This window comes from Amblyomma mixtum, chromosome 3, assembly GCF_055824585.1.
Source record: "Amblyomma mixtum isolate Tamu chromosome 3, ASM5582458v1, whole genome shotgun sequence".
NCBI lineage: Eukaryota > Metazoa > Arthropoda > Arachnida > Ixodida > Ixodidae > Amblyomma > Amblyomma mixtum.
The window spans coordinates 292,835,044-292,857,321 of NC_143014.1; the positions used below are offsets into that span (position 1 = coordinate 292,835,044).

The window sequence follows — 22,278 nt, forward strand, 5'->3', positions numbered from 1 at the left end:
CTAGGGCGAGAGTGCAGGGTGGGGAGGTGTATGGACTGGTTGTGTGAGTGCTGGTTGCAGAGAGGGAAGGGTGGAGGAAGAAGGCTGCTGCAGGCGTCTGTGTAGGCAACCGTCACAGTGTACAAGGGTGGCTTGTGGTTGTATGCGTATGCTTGGCGATGGCCTGCGTGTGTGTGTGTGGACATGCTGCGTGAAATGGATGCAAGGTGGAGATTAGGGGGGGTGATCGGAGTCTGCGGTAGGTCCGGGAAAGAGATGGGTGCGTAGGGAGTCTGGGATAGTTTCTACCGCCCAGTTGGTGGGCTGGACAGGCGGATGAATTCTCTCTCCCGGTGCAGGTTAAGGAGGGTTTGAAGGGGGTGGAAAAGGCTTCTTCTGTACAGGGTGCCTGTAGAAGCCTATGGGCGGAGTCCTAGTGCTGCTTTGTATGATGTATTGAGGGCCCGGATTAGTTTGTCTTGTTGTGTGCCAGTAAGGGGGCAGTAAGGGATGTAGTACATGAATTTGTTCAGGGCCAGCGCTTGAGCAAGGCGGCTGGTGTGTGTCAGAGAGGCCGGCATGTTTTAAGACTACGCGGCGGAGTAAATGTGTGACTTAATGGAATGTGCGTATGGACTGATTAATGGCAGAGGTGAAAGTGTTGGAGGTGAGTGGCATACCCAGGATGCGACAAGAGTCAACGCGGGAGATGTGCTGTCCAGCAAGGGTGAGGGAGATGGAGGGGTTCATCGTCCATTGATATGGAGAATGGCAGTTGCACCGGGAATCGCCCGAAAAGTTTTGTTGCTTAAGTTGCTCGGCAGGCAACTCAAATCAACGCGTCCCGGTCGTTAATTAAGAAAGCTCTCTAGTGAGCAAAGATGCAGGAGGTCATCGCCGACAAGCTCCTGGTCCTTACGGCCATGAAGGTCTGCGACTACAATGACAGCCCCAAGGACCACTACATCCTGAGATGCATGCAGCTGAGAAACGTGGCCACTCAATGCATACACCCTAAAAAAATGAGTCGCAGTCACCAAGGCCAAACTCACGGCTTACGAGGCCAGCGCCGGATCATGACCTGGCGAAGAATGCGGAGGTGCCGTGGTACAGCCCGCTAAGCCTTACACAGCTGTGTCCATTGTGCCCGCCACGATGATTGCAAAAGGTACCCAACAGCCCCAAAGTATCTGGCTCAGTCAGAGCTGAACCACATGCCGGTGCAGAGCTTCTGTGATGGCTGACAGCCTGGCCATCGTTTCGTCTCTCCAGATCATAGCATGCTGAAGATGGAACCATGTGGCGGTGATGATTCACTGTATCAGTCCAGTGCGGCACATGACGAGTGTCCTGTCGAAGTCCATGCATCGATTCTCATGCGGGGCACGTCGAATGGGGCAGCTACTGCCACATGTTTCTCTAACATGCTTCAAATGGTTCCCCAAATAAAAGCATTTAGAGTCTGCAATCTCATTGCTTGTGTGCATATGTCGATTCATTACATCCAGTCCTTCACATCTAGGTATGAGCGTCACTGACAGAATAATGCCGCGAATCTTTGTAGCGTTTGTTTGTTGTTTATTTGTTCATGCTTCAAGGCTGCCGGCACGCTGCTTTATCGCTTCGTTTGTGATGCAAGACACGCCTAGAATTACCTCGATTGATCGCAACCGGACGGAGCCGTCTCTAGTTTGCGCCAGAATGTTCTAGTAACTTCTAAAGCATTATCTCGAAGGTTCACTATCAGCTTTAAAAAGAGCATGGCCGACAGCGGCGGTCATTCTATTCAACGACCGCCAAGTACGCTTGTTGCTACGCCGCCGCCGAGTGATTAAATTCTTTGCGGGCGCAAGTCAGCCCGAATAAAGAGTTTCGTTTCGAAGACATTCTCGCTGTTTTCCTGTTCGCCCGACTGCAGTCCCCACTATGTGACAATATGAGCCAAGTTACACTCCTCTCGCATGCGCTTGTGAAATACAAAATGCTGTGAAGGTTTTATTCCATTCATTCCTCTTGATGTGCAATAAATGTGCCATTTTAAAAGAAAAAAAATAAGGAGGCACAATGGGTTTTACAGACGCAAGCTACATTTCAAAAGAAAAAACTTTCTGAGCCAAAGTTGACATGAAGAAGAAATTTGATCTGAGGAATATGGTGCAAATATATATGCTGAAGATGGTCAAATGTTTAGGGGAATCCCCCAAGGTGGAGTAGATTTGTAATAAGGGAGTAATTACTCATTGACATCCACCTGAGCGCAGCCATACGGCTACAAAGGAAAGCTATACAGCTTTCTCAGAAACTTCGTAGTTAAAGATAAATTCGTCCTGCTCCGGGGATCAAACTCGGGACCACCGCTTCACCGGAGCAGTCGCTCTACCAATTGAGCTAACCGGGGCGGCAAGCTTATGGTAGGGCGAGAGCAAATTGATCAATAACTCGAAGTGGGAACTGTGTTGGTCAAATGTTTAGGGGAATCCCCCAAGGTGGAGTAGATTTGTAATAAGGGAGTAATTACTGATTGACATCCACCTGAGCGCAGCCATACGGCTACAAAGGAAAACTATACATCTTTCTCAGAAACTTCGTAGTTAAAGAAAAATTCGTCCTGGTCCGGGGATCGAACCATAAGCTTGCCGTCCCGGTTAGCTTAATTGGTAGAGCGACTGCTCCGGTGAAGCGGTTGTCCCGAGTTCGATCCCCGGACCAGGACAAATTTTTCTTTAACTGCGAAGTTTCTGAGAAAGCTGTATAGCTTTCCTTTGTAGCCGTATGGCTGCGCTCGGGTGGATGCCAATGAGTAATTACTCCCTTATTACAAATCTACTCCACCTTGGGGATTTCCCCTAAACATCTGACCAACACTGTTCCCACTTCGAGTTATTGATCAATTCGCTCTCGCCCTACCATAAGCTTGCCATCCCGGTTAGCTCAATTGGTAGAGCAACTGCTCTGGTGAAGCGGTGGTCCCGAGTTCGATCCCTGGACCAGGACGAATTTTTCTTTAACTACGAAATTTCTGAGAAAGCTGTATAGCTTCCCTTTGTAGCCGTATGGCTGCGCTCAGGTGGATGTCAATAAGTAATTACTCCCTTATATGCTGAAGATGTATACATTCAATGCTAATTAATGATAAGAACCGATAGTTTAAAAATGAGTATGTGACGCTTGATTGATCAAGTGGAACCACCTTTCCTACCTTCCTATCATTTGGTACAGTGCAGTTCTGCAAGGAATGGCTGAAGGTTGCATGAAGTATCACAGATAAGTATGCTGCTATGCTCTCCAAAGACTGAATGTATACCACTGACTCCTGCAAAAAAAAAAAGACCATTAGTTTCTGAGTCAAACGATCAATACTTAAGGAATGAATAGAAATGATACACAGGAAAAAAATTTAGGCTATGAAAAGGGAATAACTAGTAGGTGTGGTGTGTGAGAACAACACAGTCAGCGTGGCTAATAGGAACATCACTCTGGTCAAGAAGTTTGCCAGCACTTGGTTCACGGACATCAACCACATTCCAGAATTTCACATGTTATGAACATGAGCTATGATGGACGTCATTGAGGAGGGCTCCAGGATAATTTCGACCACATAGGGGTTCTTTCGCACACACTGATGTATAACAGCACACAGGGGGTTTTGCATTTCGCCTTCATTGAAACGTCATCACTAAGGCCAGGATTGGATCCAACCTTGGGCTTACAGCAGCCAAACGCCAAAGACAGTGAGCCACAGTGGCAGGTGACTTATTTAAGTGCTGAGTTTGTATAGCCATGTTCTGAGTCGCAAAATCAAAGCTAAACAGAAGGCTTAAATTTAGAAAATTTGCTGCAGCACAATAAAAATTTGGGTGCTTCTCTTGTCTTGTAACCTCATTTACGCTGAAATATTTCATTTTTACACATTTCAATTGATGACGGTTTACTGCACTTTTCTGCAACAAAGTGCACAAAAAAACTCTCCAACATGCACAGCTGTGGTGCAGACTGGGAGCACAAACTATTCTCGGGCGCTAGTATGACTAGCAGGCAGGAAGAAATAAACAGCAGCTTTTGCAGGTAAAGCAGGAACTAAATAACAAGGACATGGCTTAATACAAATTTCGGTACGACACAAATTCATAAAATTCCTGGGCAGAAGCGCATTTGTGTAACATGCATTATTTCAGGCATTTCGAAAACTGTCCTGTGCTACTACAGATGATACGAACATGACAGCTGGGACTGCAATCATGTGCAATAAGCGCTTACTGCCAATCGCCGATGCCGCAATCACCAGCTGAACGTTATGCACCGTGAGAGCTCAGCGTTGGCACGTGGCCATAAATAAATCCTGTCGGCCATCAATAGGTTCTCATGTACATTTCCCTTCCTTTAGCATAAAGATTTATACAAATATTAGGAGGTACGGACTTTTTACACAAGGCAGCAGTATTTTTTCAGCCCACGTCCGTTATAAGGCATTCAACTATAATGCAAAAAAAAATCTGAGCAAATATCTTGCTTGCATTATGCTACACCTGAGGACGTATTCTCAAAGTATCCACTATGTGGACACATCTACGCAGGCATAACTGAAACTGAGAGCATTGTAATGCTCTTAAAACAGCCTATGTGGCATCACCTTACTCTTGCTGACACCCCCCATGTGAAAGCAACTGGCTGCTTCTTTTAATGCAGCGCGATGGTCATGGCGACACCCAGGGAGGCTCCTTTGTTTTTGTTTTCAATTCAAGCGTTGCCGCTGCAAGGGAAGTTCGCTGTGGAGTGGCTTATTACTGCGTTCAGCTTGGCTGTACAATGAGGAAATCATTGCAAACACCTTATATGCTTTTGGAATCAACAACACAGCAGGGAACAAGCCTCGTAGGCACACACATAATGGGAGTCGCTATGCTGATGAATGAAAGCATAAAAATAGGCAATATTGCTGGTGCAAGTGATCAGCAACAGTTGCTTTTGCTGTCATTCTGGAAAACAGGGCATGTGTTCATATCTCTCTCATGTAATAATGCACTTTGAACCTAAATTCTGGACTTTTGTGAACATAAACCTTGGCCCGAAATGAGAAAATGCACTTATGCCAAGCACGGTAGACACTGCCAGACCCATTGCCAGCTGCATCGACAAATGTGAATTTTTTATGTGGCCACTTCAATGACCACGCCATCAGGAAAAATAGAACATTGCACATATGATCTTTGTTTTCATGCATGTGGATCAAGCCGCAGCCTTCAACAGAGCCTATTTCAGATATTCGTGATCAGCAGATCTGCAAGAAAAAAAAAGGGAGTAGGCCTTTTGAGTCTTTCTGGATGTAGCAATGCCTATCCTCTGTAACTTAATGCATTTTAAATAATGTGTACACCATATTCCAGGAGATTACAAAATGCGGTTTCATCAGTGCTCTGTGAACACAAAATCTGAGCTGCAACGACACACTGTCTTGTGTTGTGGAGAGCTACCATGCAGGCATTCAGTACTTGCAGTTGTTTACATAATGACAGTGCAGCAGAATTTTGTTTGGCACATATAAAGGCAGATTTCAGCCAAAATGGCTCATACTCTTCTCAGATTCAAGTGGCATCTATTAACATAGACTGACAAAATATGCTCTCCACGTAGCAAAGAAGAAAGCAAAAATTGTACCTATGAATTAAGTTCGAGACAACTGCAAAGAAAAAAAAATTTCAGTCTTCTCCTCTCATCTCAACAGTGGGTAAAAAAACATTAAATCCAAAATTTTACTTGCATTTTTTACAAGCACTCAAGTACGTGCAAGGCATAAGGAACCCCAAAAATACAGCTGGTATTTCAGGTAGATCATCACTTAGCGATACTTCCTAATGAGCTTATTAACATTTAAAACTTGTAGGGTAAGACGGTTCAGAGGACATACAACTGCGCACTTGGGTCACCGGAAAAAAAATGCATGTATACTAAGCAGGAAGTACAACACATACGCTAACTCGAGCCATTGGTTTGCCTTGTATGGACATATGTGTATATTGCAGTACACATGCTGGCTGGAGTGCTCTCATTCCAATAACAAAAAACAATGCAAGAAATAAATGAAGAGAAGCTGCTTTAGTGTGGGTTTGGTTCATTAGGGCACTTTTCTGCTTGAAAAATTTGAGTTGCAAATTGTCACTTTGATGCCTGCTACGAAACACACTCCACAGCAATCATACATGGCTCCTTGGGCTCATTTTGTCAAGAATTTTCATAGCACCTTATGTGACAAGCCTCATTATATGCAGTTTCCAGAAACAAGCTCCTCACACTCCAAAACATAAAGCGTGAATTTTTTGTGTTCTGATCTTGCTGTTCCAAGTAAATACATACCTTCTACATTCTTTCAATAGTCCCCCCCCCCCCTCTCTTTCATCATCTAGAACTGTATTTGTGCCAGGCTTACAGTCTGGTTGCTTATCGCTGTACCAGGGCATTATTTATTAAGTAGTAAGGTACCTTTTCTGTGCTAACCAAGGTGGACACAAAATAAACTGCATGCAAAGAACTATGCATCAGCACAGGCAACTGACTGTCAATGTAGGTACTATTGCGAAAAGTATAAGTAGCACACACCTTTAGCAGCTCCTTGCTAGAGCCCTAACTTGTGCTACAGAGATTGGCGGGAAGTGAGTTGTTTTCCTGTGTTGTCACGGGACTGGGCCTATATAAGCCAGTTCAAGGCAATAAACCATGTTGTCAGCCAGCGCCTGTGTTTGTGTCAGTCTTTCTTGTCCGTGTTCCAACTGCGCTGTTGTCAAGATGTGTAACCAACAAGCCAGCCACTATATATTGGCTAACCACATCTAACCTACTGCTAAGACAAGTACATTAAATACAGTCAGTGCAACTGGAAGAAGGTGCCACTGAAGGCAAAGTTCTGGAAATGCTCCAGGAGTTAAGGAGGTCTTTAAAATCGGCTGCAGTGCAAAGAAAGGACCATCAGCACATGTTGACATTTGAGCAGATGTGAAGACACTGTATTTAAGACCGTGCTCAGTGCCATATGCATTTTGAGACAAGGTGGAGCAAGAACTTCAGTATCTGGAATAAGAAGGCACCATCACCTCCTTGAACTGTTCCGATTGGGTATCTCCAAAGTGTGAGAAATTGTGGTGACTAAAAGCTAGATGTGAATCCAACAGTGATAAAAACATTCCCATTCTTACACAAGTCAACAGAGAAAACCTTTCCTGGCACCTCAAGCACCTTGGTACTGACATTACATCTTGGTGGAAAGCAGAGCTGACAGTGGGCACCTTGAAAGCATGCGCAAAGTTCTGCAAAGTATCAGAGCCAGAGCTGAAACTCACGCAAAAGAAGTACGAGTTCTTGAAACCGTCTCCTGCTTACGTCAAGAGATCAATGCGGCTGGACTCCAGCAACTGAGAAAAAGCACTGATCCATGAAGCTTCCAAGCCCAGAAGTTAGTGAGCCAAGGTTGTGCACAGGACTCCTTTAGTACTGTGGAAAGTTTCTACTGAGCCTGTCTATCCTGTTCGCACCCTTCTATGCACAGTAACATCACGAAAACTGCTAGTAGTGGACAGATAAACAATAAAAAGTCTTCACTAAAAGTAAAGAAGCCACCATAGAAACAAAGGCATTAGCGCACTGTTACCTGTCGACAGAACTTACATATTTAGCCTGCAATGCTTCACCATTAGGTGGTGCCTTGGTTTCTCATCAAGAAGGGGCTGGGATATGGAATTATCACTAGCATTTGCATCCTGAACCCTCAAATCAGCAGAGCTAATCTCTCACATTTCGGAAAGATGGCATTAGCCACATTTTTGGCATCATGCGCATCAAGGACTACCTGCTCTACTGCAGCTTTGCCCCAGTAATTGACCACAAGCCACTGCTGAATGCTCTTCATGGAGGCAAGGAAATTTCAGCCATGACCACTTCAAGCCACCAGTGATGGACGCTTTAACTTTCACTCACACCACTTAGCCCCAAATAGGATGATCAATGCCAGCGCAGATGCCATAGAAGGCTGCTACAGTCAAGCCTGGACATTTCGAAGTCAGACGTATCGAATTATTGTTTATATTGAACAATCAAAACATCCCCTTGAAAATCCTATGAAAAAGTATACCACTATTACTCACTTTTATCACACTCACGTTCAGCAGAACATCAAATTTACTGAATGGCTCACCATGTCCCTGCAAGTCGCACTTCTAACGATGCTCTTTGATCACGTTTTGCGTGCAGAGGCAGGTCGGCCGTGGGGCCATGGGAACTAGCTGGCAGTGCTAGCATGGGGAAACCGTGAGACGAGGAGAAAGTAGGATGTGCTTGAGGGTGGCCTTTGATCTCTTGTACTCAGTTTCCAAGCCACATCGCTGTCATGTGGTGAAGCCAACTAAACTAAGCCTAGTGGCGGCCCTCGCCTGGCGTACTTTGCTACAAAGGCATCGTGGAAACCAACTGTACAATAATTTAACGAGACTATTCTACTCACTGTGTGCTGGCAACAAGATTAAGCATCTTACTACAGGCAACACGTAGTTCCAAAGCAATGCCCACTGCAGCTCAATGAGAAGCAACACAGCACCTAGCGAGCGGTGTGCTGCATGTCGCGGCAAAGAGCGTGTCACCAGCATAGGAGCAATGTATTCACGCTTCTAGGCTGCACATAAACTTACCTATTGCCGCTTTTTTATACATAGAATTGCCCAGATATCAAACTATCTCGTGATCCCTTTTGGGTTCGATGTATCCAGGTTCAACTGTACTGAGTGAAAGCGCCTTTGGAGCTTGTCATCTCAATCTCACATCTGGAATAGCTGACAGCGTTGGACAAGTAACTGCCACAGTGCACTAGCAGCAACCAAACTCAAAAGCCAAGGGCTGCAGAGCGTCAAAGAAGGACGGCCTCAAAGCACCCCAAACAAGGCTTCGCCACTATATCGGTGACCGCTAAAACTGTACGGTTCACACCAGCCAGTCTGGCAACGTGCTCGGGCACTTCCGGGGTGCAGGCAATAAACGGCAGTTGTTCTATGGCTAACGCACGTGTCGGTCTCTTGTTTACAGCCACCATTCTGGCAAAGACGTAATGAGCTTAGAATGCACAGATCTCCCGAACTGGAGAAAATAAGCCACTGTATCATTTCAGCTCAGAAGCACATCTTAGACCTAGTTGCTCATCAAACACAGCAGGGGATGGCCGTCATGAAAGCCAAGATAGGCCTGCGGTCTGGTAGCAAGGCATGGGTGCTGCTATAGCAAACTGTGCTCGCCAACTTGCACAGTGCCTGCAGGACTCTCAATGCCAGCACAGACAAAACCAGTGTCTTGGCCTGAGCCAAGTGAATGCTGGAAATGTGTACATCTAAAGAGCCCAAGACCATTTGAGATAAACATGCTCGCCATGCTTACAGGCACAAAATCAAGGTGGCTTGTAGGTGCTATCACACCAAGTGCTACACATAAACGGCCTGTATGACACTTCAGGGACATTTCTGTAAGGTTTAGGTCACCAAAGTGGGTAGTAACTGACAATATAACCCCGTTTACTGGCCAGCCTTAGCAATAATTTGGCACTGAATGGCTTGGCAAAATGAAGTTAAAACTATGAGTAAGGCCCACAATTTTCTGCAGCAGAAAGCTTCAACTTCCATGTAGCGAGAACAAATAATCTGCAGTATTCCGCAGGAAGCCACCCATGCATTAATGCATGTGGCCTTTCTCAAAGAAGAAGCCACGCGTTTCACTTCACTTGCCAAAGGTCGTGGAAGAGTTGGCTTTTTCTTGCAGCTCGAGTAAGGCCCCTAACTTTCTGCAGTGGAAAATTCCAAATTCTGTGGATGCAGAATAAAGAAATTAGTGGGGGTACTTAAGGAACTTATGTGAGAGTAATGTGAAAGCATTGCAATTATATTTTGATTTGATTTGATTTATGAGGTTTAATGTCTCAAAGCGACTCAGGCTATGAGAGACGCCGTAGTGAAGGGCCCCGGAAATTTCGACCACCTGGGGTTCTTTAACTTGCACTGACATCACACAGCACACGGGCCTCTGGAATTTGTTGTTAGTGGCTGTTATTGGTAATAAGAATATAAAATGAAGGAACAGATGTTGCTAGCCGCGGCATCTGCCATCGAAGCCTGAAGCACCTGAGCTGCGGTTAGCGGGAATAAAATGACACGGAGAGGACAGGGAGAAGGAAAGAAAGGCCTCCATCGAAATTCGACCGCTGCGGCCGGGATCGAGCCCACGTCCTTCGGGTCAGTAGCCGAGCACCATAACCACTGAGCCACCGTGGCGGACGCAATTATATTTCAATTTTATACCAATCATATGTTATTTTATTACAATTATATTTCAGTTCAGTTCTAATACTCTGTAGTTGGTGCAGTAGTAAGCACTAGTACTAACCATTACTGGTTACCATTTTGTAGCTTCCCGCCTTTGATGACACCATAATGTTTCGACCAATCTTGAGTTTTGAAACACCGTCATTTTGCATGTTTCCTTCTCTATAATGATAAAGAGGACACTACTATGCATGAATCACCATGTGGTATTCGCTTCTGACCGCTGTTGTGATTGGAGGCCCAGCCAGCGGAAACAGGCGAGCCAGGCAGGCGCCATCGAGCTACCGTGACCAAAAGTGCTGTGGTTCGGGGAAGACGCAAGAAACGCTGGTGTGGGGCGGCTACTGGCGACGACGTCGCCATGAACAAAGGCGTCTAAGCCCTTTCGCTGGTGATGCTGAATGTGGCGCTTCTCCTAAACTGTGCATGCCCGTGGACCAACGGAGGAGACACCGAGTGGCAGCAACAGCAGAGGCAACAGTGGCGCCAACCCATTGCCTGCGTGCCCCTGAGCAGCCCGACAAAGCGGGGGTGGACACAGCTGATTTGTCCCTCCCTCCTGAGGAGTCCACCGGTGCAAGCCGTCAGATCTCGTGTTTCAAAACGGCAAGATCGCTGCATAGCAGCCAACAATCCTTTGGGCCTGGTCGGCCAGCGGCTAACCAAAGAGTTCGCGACTGCAGGGCGCCAAAGTTCCGCTTTGCCAGCACGTGTTTCTGTGGTGTGTGCACGGTCATGTGGGGAGGGCAGAGCCTATGAAGAGGCTAAAGTCCCATTGGACGCTCGGCCAGCATGGGGTCCCCTAGCTAGGTTCCTGGGGAACGTCAACTGTATTTAAAGCTGCAATCTACAGTGTGTCAGAGAGCTTCTTTCCTGACTTTTGGTCTCCCTGTTTATGCTGTAAAAATGTAAATAAATCTTCAAGTTTACTGCCTCTCCTGAAGGCTTCGCTCCGTAGTCTGCCCACTTCGTCCTCATGCGGTGAAGGCCTCGGTCTTGACCACTAAGCATAACATCGCTAAATAATTTATCATCAATTTTTTCTGTCAAGCTGTCTCAGTTTCGGTTTCAACAACCAAACGATGGCTGTGACATCAAAGAGGCTATAGCACACGTGAAGCATGGAAAAACTGCGATATAATCGCTGCTTCATCAATTCATTACAGTGCTGAAGCCAGCCTTCCTCAAGAGCTGGAATGACAACGTATGAAGAAGCACCAATTAAATTGCAGTTTTTTATGCCTCACGTGACCTATAACCTATCTTAGATGTCACAGCCATTGTCCGGTTGTTGAAACCGAAAGAGCACGAGAAAGAAATTCGATTATAAATTATTTAGCAGTTGTAGGAGGATACCACATGGTACTCCACGTATAATAATGCCTTACACCTCATTACAAAGAAGAAAACATGCACTCAAAAGTTAGGTGTCTATACTCCTTTCGGTCCAGGCATGCTTGCAAACTCCAACCTTTTTTTGGGATATCGTTACAACTGCAAGAATATTTTTTCAGATGTCTTAAATTCCCCCTTAAATGTCTTAAATCTTATTGCTGTTCATGCAGCACTTAGCCCTGCAAGGTGTGCCCATCTACTGTGCACTGGCTAATGATGCAAGCAAAAGGAGCAAGTTCAGTGGAAGTACAGTCGAGCCCACTTATAACAAACCTGACGGCTAAGCGAATTGCGTTCTTTATATCCGAGGTTCGTAGTAATTAGACTTTTCATTTTAGAGCCAGAAATATGAAGTCCAACGAAACAGGCACTGATTTCTTACAACAGCTCATTATGTTTATCACAACACAGCGCTTTTCAAGCCTTCAAGAGCGGTCATACTAACTTCATATCCACGCCAGGGCAGTAAGTAAACAGACAGGTTATAACTAATCGTAGCTCAAGCATTTACAGCAACTAGTGGGAGGTTGGCCTCCTCATCATCAGATTCTCTGCAGTTGGGCAGCACTCCTGCTTCGCGTACAATGGCTTCGTCAGAGTCTGACTTTGTGATGCCTGTGTCAAGATCCGCACCAACGAAGCCATCTCAGTCTGTTTCACATCCAGCCACCTGTTCATCAACAACGCGTTGCTACAAATTCATATGCTTCAAATCAAGCGGATGTTAACCATTGTTCTCAGTCATTAATTGCTCCATAAAGCATACTTTATGGAGCCAGTGCTTGATGCACTATGCAGTCAGTCTCATCCAAATGGCCTTAATCCTTTTCACAGCAGCAAACAAAGATATCCGAACCGGATCATCACAGGTGTATTAATTGCTATCAGCATGAACTGGATGATGCACCGATGATGGGAAATCTGAAGCACGTGAATGACACCCATCTCCAAGGCTGGATGTTGAACTTGGCATTTGGTAACAAGAAGCCGCCGCGGTGGCTCAGTGGTTATGGTGCTCAGTTGCTGACCCGAAAAAAGGTGGGTTCGATCCTGGCCATGGTGACCAAATTTTGATGGAGGCGAAATTCTAGTGGCCCGTGTACCGTGTGATGTCAGTGCACGTTAAACAACCCTAGGTGGTCAAAATTATCTGGAGTCCTCCACTACGGTGTCCCTGATAGCCTCAGCAAATTTTTGGGACGTTTAACCTCATAAACCATTTGGTGACGTGAAGAATGTTGTTATTATACTCATTATTAGCACACCCTTCCTTGCCCAAGGCAGTATCCAAACATCTGTGGTCAAAAGTCCAGACTCAGCAGAAAATTCAGCAGACTCGAGACTAAAGCAGATTAAAACTGGTAGATACCATTAAAAGGACAAAGATATGCAAGGATGTATTGAGGCATATGCAAAATAACCCAAGTAAGACTGGCAACAGACCATGGGTTCACCTGCATCAGTAGAAGCTGAGACGTAGACCAGGGCAAACAGCAACAACCACTCCATGAGCACTGCTTTTCTCTGAAAAGTAAACAGAACTGGAGACAAGTACGACAACCCATGGGCCCAGTATGCCACGCAGCGTGTCAGGCACCCTGAAAGTAAAAAACAACGAAGATATATTAACAGATAAGTGTAACAAAAGGACAAATAAATTCGCAGGCTATCTCTTCATTGAGAGTAGATGTAAGCAATGAAATGCCCAGCTGGAAAGGCGCACCCTCACAAATACTGATAACCACATTCAAGTTTTGAGAAGCATTCCTCAGTAGCTGTTTTTCTTTCCTTAGCTTTTCTTTGCGAGTGACAGCGCACTCGGCTTTCTTCCCCACTTTTTATGAATGGCGACCCCCGACATCAGCGCTCGCCACATACCGAAGAGGGACCACAGCATGCTACACAGAGTGCTAACTTTCACCTGGGCTGGACACCGCCACCTCCATTTTGTTGACCACTACGCCAAAGAACAAATTAGAGTGGCTTAATGGCTGCACTGATGGATGTGCCACTGGCGTGCGCATTACATAATGATGGAAACTAACGCGGCACTGTCACCTCACTCATCAAGTGCCATCAGTTCTGCGCATGCACCTCTCGAGCTGCAGGACAGCTTCTTCGGGCCATGCACTGGCCTCACCTACCACAGGACTATGAAGACACTGTTCTTGACACATGTGCTGCTCCAGTGGCAGCGCAGAACGTATAGATACCAGGGGGCGAAGGAAAGCTTTTCTTATGTTCTTTTAGGTTCGGTTCATTGCTCTCCTCCGTTCTGATGCCAAGGTCACCTGTGGAACACTGGTAACAGGGGCTAAAATCGTTTCATGCTGCTAGCACAACACCAAGCATTGTGGGCTGAGGGTAACAACAGTTAAGGGCTGCGACAAGTACCATTCTGTGGAAGTCACACCTACAATGCAGACATGGACTGAAAGCAGTGCATCCCTCAGACACGTAATACATGTTACCCCAAATGAACATTGGCAACCTTCGTGTTTTATATCTTTTTGCAAACGTGTTACTATTTCTTTAAGCTTGACACTTCTTTTGATCAGTTTAAGACCAACAACTCTTCCCACTCTTATCTGCACAAAGTTTCTTCTTCTGACAAAAGAAGAAAAAGAAAGAAGCAAAATATTTGCACACCAAGGCCCCACGACACTGGCAAAGGAACCAGCACTGAAGGCAAGAAAAATTGGACCTTGCCAATTCAGCACGAAGACAAACTTAATGTGAGCTCATTGCAAGGCCCTGGCTCCAGCCAAAAGCATTCCATACAGCATAAACTGTCTGCTTGCCCTTCCATTACAGTGCATTCTAGATGCTGCCATAATATAGTGTCACTTTTTTAGCTAAGAATACACTTAGATGCTCGCAACAACCAACCTTTTGTTATGCACTAATAATAAAAATATGTTTCTGGTATACGCAAAGCTACATTTATTTGTAGGATGCACCTATGAAAGCACAGTATACCTGACCGTAAATGTAGAGCAGAACATTTCTGATCTGAACTTCCTTGAATTGCAAGCAGCACTAAAAGTAGGTTTTTCAAGTTATATGAAAACAAAGAAAGACCAAGCTGCAAGTGCAAGATTTTGCTTTGTATGATGCAGATCAGCTTCATTTAGGAGCCACATTATTATCACAACCACTGGTGTGGGGTTCAACCTACCTGATCTGCATATGGGTTATGAGAGATGCTGTACAGTGGAGTGCAGTGCAGTGTTTTAAAGATTCAGTAACTACTGGCACACAAGGAGCTTGGGCTGGCTTGTCGTGGCCGCTGCCAATAGCCAGTCACCAGAATTAATTACACTATACGGTTTGAATGCCACCTAGCACTTTCACGCATTTCCTTCAATGGTCCAACGATCTATAGAACTCATCACTGCTCACATCAAAGCTTGTCCTAAGGCTTTTCGCCATCTACAGTACCACATGTTGTGTACTGATCACAATGAAGAAGATGCAACTTGGAATCATTTTCTAATATCTGGGACAAAAAAGAATGTCCACACAAATGCTTCAATTGCAGTTTGCCACAGAGGAGACAAAAAAAAAAGCAGGAAAGGTGAAATGGCACAGCTTGTAACCTTGAAGTATGCAGGCCAGGTGTAGCATAGGCATAGTTGGAAACCATTCCGACTGCGAACTTGTCGACCGAGCAGCACTTCGAGATTTACGGCAGCACAAAGCAGGTGTTGTGTCCTGCACCGGGGAGGCCTCAGAGGTTGCAAAAAAAGTCTATAAATTATTCGAGCAGAGGCATACTGGATACTTCATTTTTCTACAACACATAAGGTAAATTTTGCAAATCCAAAAGAATCTACTACTAATACAGAGTTTGTCTCTGTCCCTTCACTCTGCAATGTTCACTACCAAAAAGAATTAACCCTGGCCAAGATATCTGTCATCCTTCCACTCAATTCTTTCTGACTGGCTGTGAGACCTTTGCAAGGAATCAAATATAAGTGCCTGTCCTTCGATTTTTGAAGATCTGTCTCTAAGATCATGAAGAAATGCTAAAACCACATCGTTTTCACTATATGAAGATTTTTGGCACCGTGGGGCAGTTTTCAAGGCCTCATTGTCATTCGGCCCTGGATTCAGCTCAACATCCATGGACAACAACAGTTTCATCACATAGAAACACTCATGCACATAGTTCAAAAGCAGCTGTGGGCATGGGAACACTACAGGGAATGCATTATGTGAGCGTTGAGAAGAACTGCAACTAACCTGAAACAGCCAGAAGCAGAACAAAGTTGTCAGCTGCATTGTAGCATTGTCCCCATGACCAGCTGTGAACGGCACCAGTCACTTAGTGGGAGCCACAGGGACTGGCTGGAGTCAGCGTGACAACTTGTAAGTCAGCAGAGCATGCGTTAGTTTACACTTGTCTGTCTGCAGCATGGATAAGGTGCCACGAAGGAGCCTGGGCTGGAGACTGCCTCGAGCTGGAAGAGGCGGAAATGGAACAGGTTTGTCAGCTGCATTGCAGAGCTATCCTCATGCCCACTGCCCAGTGTCACTTCATGTGCCCCTTTGTGATGATGTTAACATCACAAAGTGACGCATGAGCTATCAGGGACGCTGCAGTGAAAGGCTCTGGGTTAATTCTAGCGCTCTTCAACATGTGCCAACATTGCACTGCACATGGGTAGTTTTGAATTTCACCTTCACCGAAATATTGGCACTACAGCCAGGACTGAACACACTACTTTGAGATCGGCAGCCGAACACCAAAGCCACTAAGCCACCACGATAGGTAGGAAATGTAGGTACCTAATCATATATTTAGCCACCATGATAGGTACGAAATGTATCTACCTAATTAGATGTTTATCAAAAGCGTTGTTTTGTTTTGTTGGGTTTTATGGCACAAAAGCAACTAAGGCCATCATACACTTATTGCAAGGTTTATTGTGTCTCTTTGGTGGGAGGGAGTTAGATTTTTTTTAAATACTAGAAATGCTTTAGAAGCATTGCTTCTTTCAGGAAACTAAAACAGATCAAGTTTTAACGAGTGCATTATCTTCTAGGATCAAGCTTAGGTGGAAAGGGATATGTTTATTACAGAATAGAGTAAGATATTTTTTCCTTAGTTGTTCAAGTTGTGGCATGAGAATAAAATATGGTTTACTGTGAGCTCACCACCCCACTTTTCACATAGAAGTCTGTCCTGTTTTGTCGATTATAAGTATCAGGTGTGTGTGTCCAATACAAAGACGACATAAAATTACTTCAGAGAAACATTCTTGGTGTGTGCATGTCTTCCATTCTCCTATGATGGGCTTTACCAGATGCAGCATAGTATTTACTCCATTATTCCATTTAGCCTGCCATTGATCTCTCAACTCATACTGTACTAACTTGATGCAATCTCTGAATGGGACTGAAATTGAAAATCGGTTTTTGAGAAAAGGAAATGACGCAGTAACTATCTCACATATCTCAGTGGACACCCGAACCAGGCTATAAGGGAAGGAATAAAGGAGGGAGTGAAAAAAGAAAGGAGGAAGGAGGTGCCATAGTGGAGGTCTTTGGAATAATTTCGACCACCTGAGGATCCTTAATGTGCAATGACATCGCACAGCACACGGGTGCCTTTTGCGTCTCGCCTCCATCGAAACGCAGCCGCCACGGTAGGGTTCCAACCCAAGTACTCCGGCTCAGTAATAGAGCTTAGTGAATGGGATGTGCATTTTTTTAATGTCCTCCTTCCCAGCTTGCACAGAATGCTAGTCAGTTCTCTCATTTCTGACTGTCCTAACACGGTTCGGTACACAGCAGAATCTTATTGTGCATCCGTGTAGTGTGGCTTTTTCAATGTTATGAATCATGCTTCCTATTAAGGCTTCAGCTGCATTTCTGAAATGTAATGCCATGAACAAGCTTAGAAAATCAGTATAGATTAAGCAGCTTTGATATTCTGATTGATTAATTTTTCTATAGATACACAGACAGCATAGCATATGGCAGTAAAAATGAATGTGCAGTTTGGCAGCCTTACTATTTTTTCTCCAGTTCCCTCGTACAACAGCTCTTCCAACATAATTGTCAGTTTTTGAGCCATCTGCATGAAATTCTGTGTAGCTGATATTTTTTTCTTTTAGACCTAGGTACTCTTGTAGTATGTGTTAGAGCAGTGTTTGCTTTTTACGAATATGTGTCAATGTGAAGTCGCATACAGATGAGGCTGTACCAGGGGGGCATTGGATGTTGTCTTGAGGCAATATTAAGAAGGTATCCATTATTCCTAACTCTTGGTGTATATCTGCGAAGAGGAGTAGTAAAGGCCTGATGGATGGGGCTATATAATTGAACAGAGTTTTGCAAGTGCATGTAGTGACTGTAGTATGAATAAATTTTTTAAAATCTGCACGTATTGTCTAAAAAATTTTATTCCCAACAAAGTAAAGGAAACACGCAAAAATAATCCCTGGATTACGCGTAAAGTCTTGCACCTAAAACGAAAACTAAAGCGATTAAAACGAAACGCTGTTGAAGCTGCGCAAGGTGCTCTACGACAGGCTGTGGGGCAATCAAGACGACATTATTTTGAGCACACGCTACCCAGCTTCATTCAGAATGCTCCGCAGAAGTTTTAGAGACACTTGTGCAGGAAAAACAAACCTGTCGACCAAATTCTGCACAATGGCGTTCTTATCACCGATAAAACAAGCATTGCTGGGCATTTTAACAGATATTTCCAGAGTGTTTTCACGAAAGCAAATTCCGTCTTATGTCAACTTGCTCTATCATGTCATCCCAAACCAACCATTGTATCTTCTGCAGGTGTGTTTTCAGTGTTGTTGAATCTGAAAACAAAAGTGTCTCCTGGTCCAGACGGAATTCCAGATATGTTCTTGCACCGTTATAGTGAACTTTTATCCCAATTTCTAGCCATAATTTTTCATTCCAGCCTATCAACCGACACTGTTCCCACGGATTGGAGAGTTGCGCGGATTGTGCCAATACTGAAAAAAGGTACAGCCTCATTTGTTACTAATTTTCGTCCGATATCACTTACATCTTCTTCTTGTAAACTAATCGAACACATTGTAGCCACTTATATAACTTCTTTTCTAAACGACAAAGACATTCTATCGTCACATCAACATAGATTTAGAAAGGGCTTTTCGACCGTCACTCAATTAACTTCTGTTGAACATAGTTTTGCTGACATTCTAAACAAAGCAGGGCAGATGGACGTCATTTTTCTAGATTTTAAGAAGAAGATTTTTATAAGCGTTTGACCTTGTTTCTCATGCTAAACTAATATATAAGCTTGAAAATATTGGTCTTCCTTCTTTCATAATTTCCTGGGTTTCTGCATACCTTTCTAACCGCGCCCAGTTCGTCAGTATTGATGCCCATTGTTCCAATTACCTTCCAGTCACTTCTGGCATGCCGCAAGGAAGTGCGCTTGGACCATTACTGTTTTTGGTCTACATCAATGACATTGTCGATGTAATTAGTGAACCAGTGCAAATCAGGCTTTTTGCCGATGATTGTGTTTCATTTCATGAAGTCAGATCCTATGAAGACCAAGCCATCCTTAATTCTAACCTTCACAACATTCACTCATGGTGCAGTCGATGGGAGATGACAAAACAGTCTTTATGAAAGTGACCAATCAACAAAGTAGCCTATCATTTCCGTATGCCCTTCCAAATCATCCGCTTGAGGAAGTTAACGAATACAAATACTTAGGTGTTACTATAACCAATAAACTTAGCTGCAACAAACATATAACCAACATATGTATGTCATCCTTTCGGAAACTTTGTTTTCTTAGGCATAGATTAAAAGGTGCCCCTTCTAGTGCAAAGCTTCTAGCCTACACATCCATCATCAGGCCGAAACTTGAGTACGCATGCACCGTCTGGGACCCTTACACAAAACATAACATTGAGGCACTGGAAATGATCCAGTGAAAGTGTGTTAGATTCATCTTTAATAAATATCGTTCTACTGACTCTCCAACCACTCTTATGGCACAAAACAACATACAGACATTGCAAACAAGAAGAAAAATTCAACGACTGAAATTTCTTTTCCTACTCAAAAATAACACTCTCCATGAGCCCAGATTTATTTCTTAAACCGATCACAACGCGACTAACACGACATCGTCACAAGGAATCACTAACACCTTACTGCGCTAGAATCAATGCTTATAAATACTCATTTTTTCCTCACACAATAACTCAATGGAATGAACTCCCACCTGAGGTTGTAAACAGCATTGATGCCATTAACAAAATTACTTATTCATAATTGCTGTGTTGTTTTTTTCCCCCTTGTTCTTTACTATGTTCTGTTACGGTTATGTTAGTTTTGTGCTATGTAATCTGTCGTGCCTTTTTTTTTGTGCTTTTGCCCCTCCTGCTTGGACCCATCTTAGGGTCTGCAGTATTCTGTAAATAAATAAATAACTATGGGGTAACAAAGGTGTCGTAGCAGGGACCTTATTTTCAGGATGTATGCACACGTAAGCATTTTATTTATGTAAAAAAAATGCTGCAGTCTGAGGGCCAAGCAGAGAGGGCAAGGTAACAAGAACAGCCTAGGAAAAAAGTAAATCAAACTGTGAAGAAGATGGTCATTCACCTAGTCGCACTGCCATCGCTCAGAGTGAGAGCCTGCTTAGCCTGACCAACCACAGACTGTATTTCACCACTGCAACCACTGACCTAAGCACTGACCTAAGCACCTGTTACATTTCATAGGGGTTCGGTAGCACCAACTACCACCAAGCCAATCGGTAAGTAGCACCACTAAGATAATCAGAGAAGAAATGTGGGAAGAGCCGTCTTTGGGAGCATTACTGGAAGCTTTCGCTGTCAACGGCGCAGTGCAAGTTGTGAGAATGTGTTCTACAAAGGCTGAGTGGAACAATTACGACGTATAAAAATCATTCAACATCTATCAATAATGGCAGACCACAATAGAAGAGCTGCAAAAGCGTTTTCGAAGACTCAACCAACGCTGCGTGAATAAGTTCACAAACAACAACCCCTGCCTGAAAAAAAACTGGAGGGGACACTTATTTTTCGCTTTCAGGGTAACATGCGATAGCATAATGGGTCAATTCCCATATATGCATAAGGTCATTCTCTCCTTTACATATATAGATCCCTGGAAGTCCTCATACCACTCCTGGTGCAGTGGTGCAGCAGTTAAGCAATGTGCCACTACGCTGAGATAGCAGGTGCTCCCAGTAGTGGGCCTTATGCGGCCCAGGTTGCTCTTCCCGAGCAAACATTCATTAATCTAACTGCCACCTGCCACAGTGCGCAGTTTGCTCACAATCCGATGGGCAGGTTGTGATCACATCGAAGGTCACATGACCTAGGCGGCCCACCTACCTCCTAGGTTGCTCTCTGGGCACCACCTGGCAAAACCATGCTCGTGATTTTTCGCTCACAACGTCAACAACGCCAATGCCAGACTTTTTGGGTAACGAGGCCTTTAACGCTATCATATTAAAAAGAAAATGCGCTTAATCTAAAAGCAGCAAAGATGACTGCTTTGGATCTTCCCCCATACAGCATCGTCGAAGACCGCGGCCTCAGAGCACTGATGAACGAAGTGGTGCCGGTACATAACCTGCCGTCTACTTCAAAACTAATGTGCTTGTCCAGTGTCTGTACAGCGACACAATAGCAAAGGTAAGAGATGAATTCTGCAATGCTCTTGAAGATGGCACAGGCACAGAGATTATTAAGCCAAACCTGCCACTTCCCCGCTCCACAGTTCAAGGTGATGCAGTTCACCTTCAACATGCGCCAAAGGCTCGGAGCTCACTTGTCTAATAACACTGCCACTTTACTAGAGCTGCAATGCGTCAAGTGGGAGATACCAAACGACTGTGTCACGTAGACTGCAACAAATAATGGCCACAACATTCGAGCTGCTGTCAGAATGTTGCCATGGTTGGAGTGGTCATGCTTTGTTCCCATGCTTCAATTGGCCATTAGTGATGCAAGGTCATGCACACCAACAAAGAACAAGCTGTGCAAGAAAGCAAGTGCAATCGTCGGACACTGCAAGCACAGTCCTGAAGCACAGAAGAGATTCGAGGACTGGCAGAAGCAGCCAAACAGGGACGTGCTTTACACTGTTCACGACATTGAGACACGGTGGAACTGCCCGTACCTTATGCTTTCACGGTTGCTTGAGCTCAAAGAAGCCATCACACTTGAGCTTGCCTCCTATGCCACAACTGTTGATTGCTCAGACTCTTCACAGTGGAAAGATGCAAGTGAATTCATGGAGGCACTAAGGTCACTGTATAAAGCGACTCTGATTTCAAGCACTGAAAACTACCCCTCACTTTCATTCCAGATTCCATTTACCTTTGGAATACTGCACTGCCTTGAAACCTCAGATGGCAACCATGGTATTGGGAGAAGAAGAAGGGCTTGAACTGAGACATGTTTGTGCGGAGCTCTGTATTTTATTCTTGTTTCTCCTGTTCACAGTCATCTTGTGAAGGCTACGAACTGCCTTCTGTGCAAACGGAGGCCAAGGACACTCCTCTGGA

At 44.6% G+C, this 22,278-nt stretch overlaps 1 protein-coding gene across 10 annotated transcripts in view; it reads right to left on the minus strand.

The window, feature by feature from the left end:
* The window catches only part of LOC149355172 (uncharacterized), a 437,737-nt gene that overhangs the window by 379,563 nt on the left and 35,896 nt on the right, over positions 1-22,278 (minus strand). For 7 of the 10 annotated variants that reach the window (XR_016291475.1, XR_016291476.1, XM_089583676.1 and 4 more), the window contains 3 exons: positions 15,966-16,183; positions 13,164-13,318; positions 3,179-9,809 (listed from right to left, as the gene is read on the minus strand). Coding sequence is in view for 8 of the 10 variants with exons in the window: in XM_089583676.1 (XP_089439802.1) it covers positions 3,179-3,231 (53 nt within the window). In the remaining 2 variants the exon portion in view is untranslated. The remainder of the gene's footprint in view (positions 1-3,178; positions 9,810-13,163; positions 13,319-15,965; positions 16,184-22,278) is intronic. The other 3 variants (XM_089583672.1, XM_089583673.1, XM_089583671.1) reach the window with 3 other exon arrangements.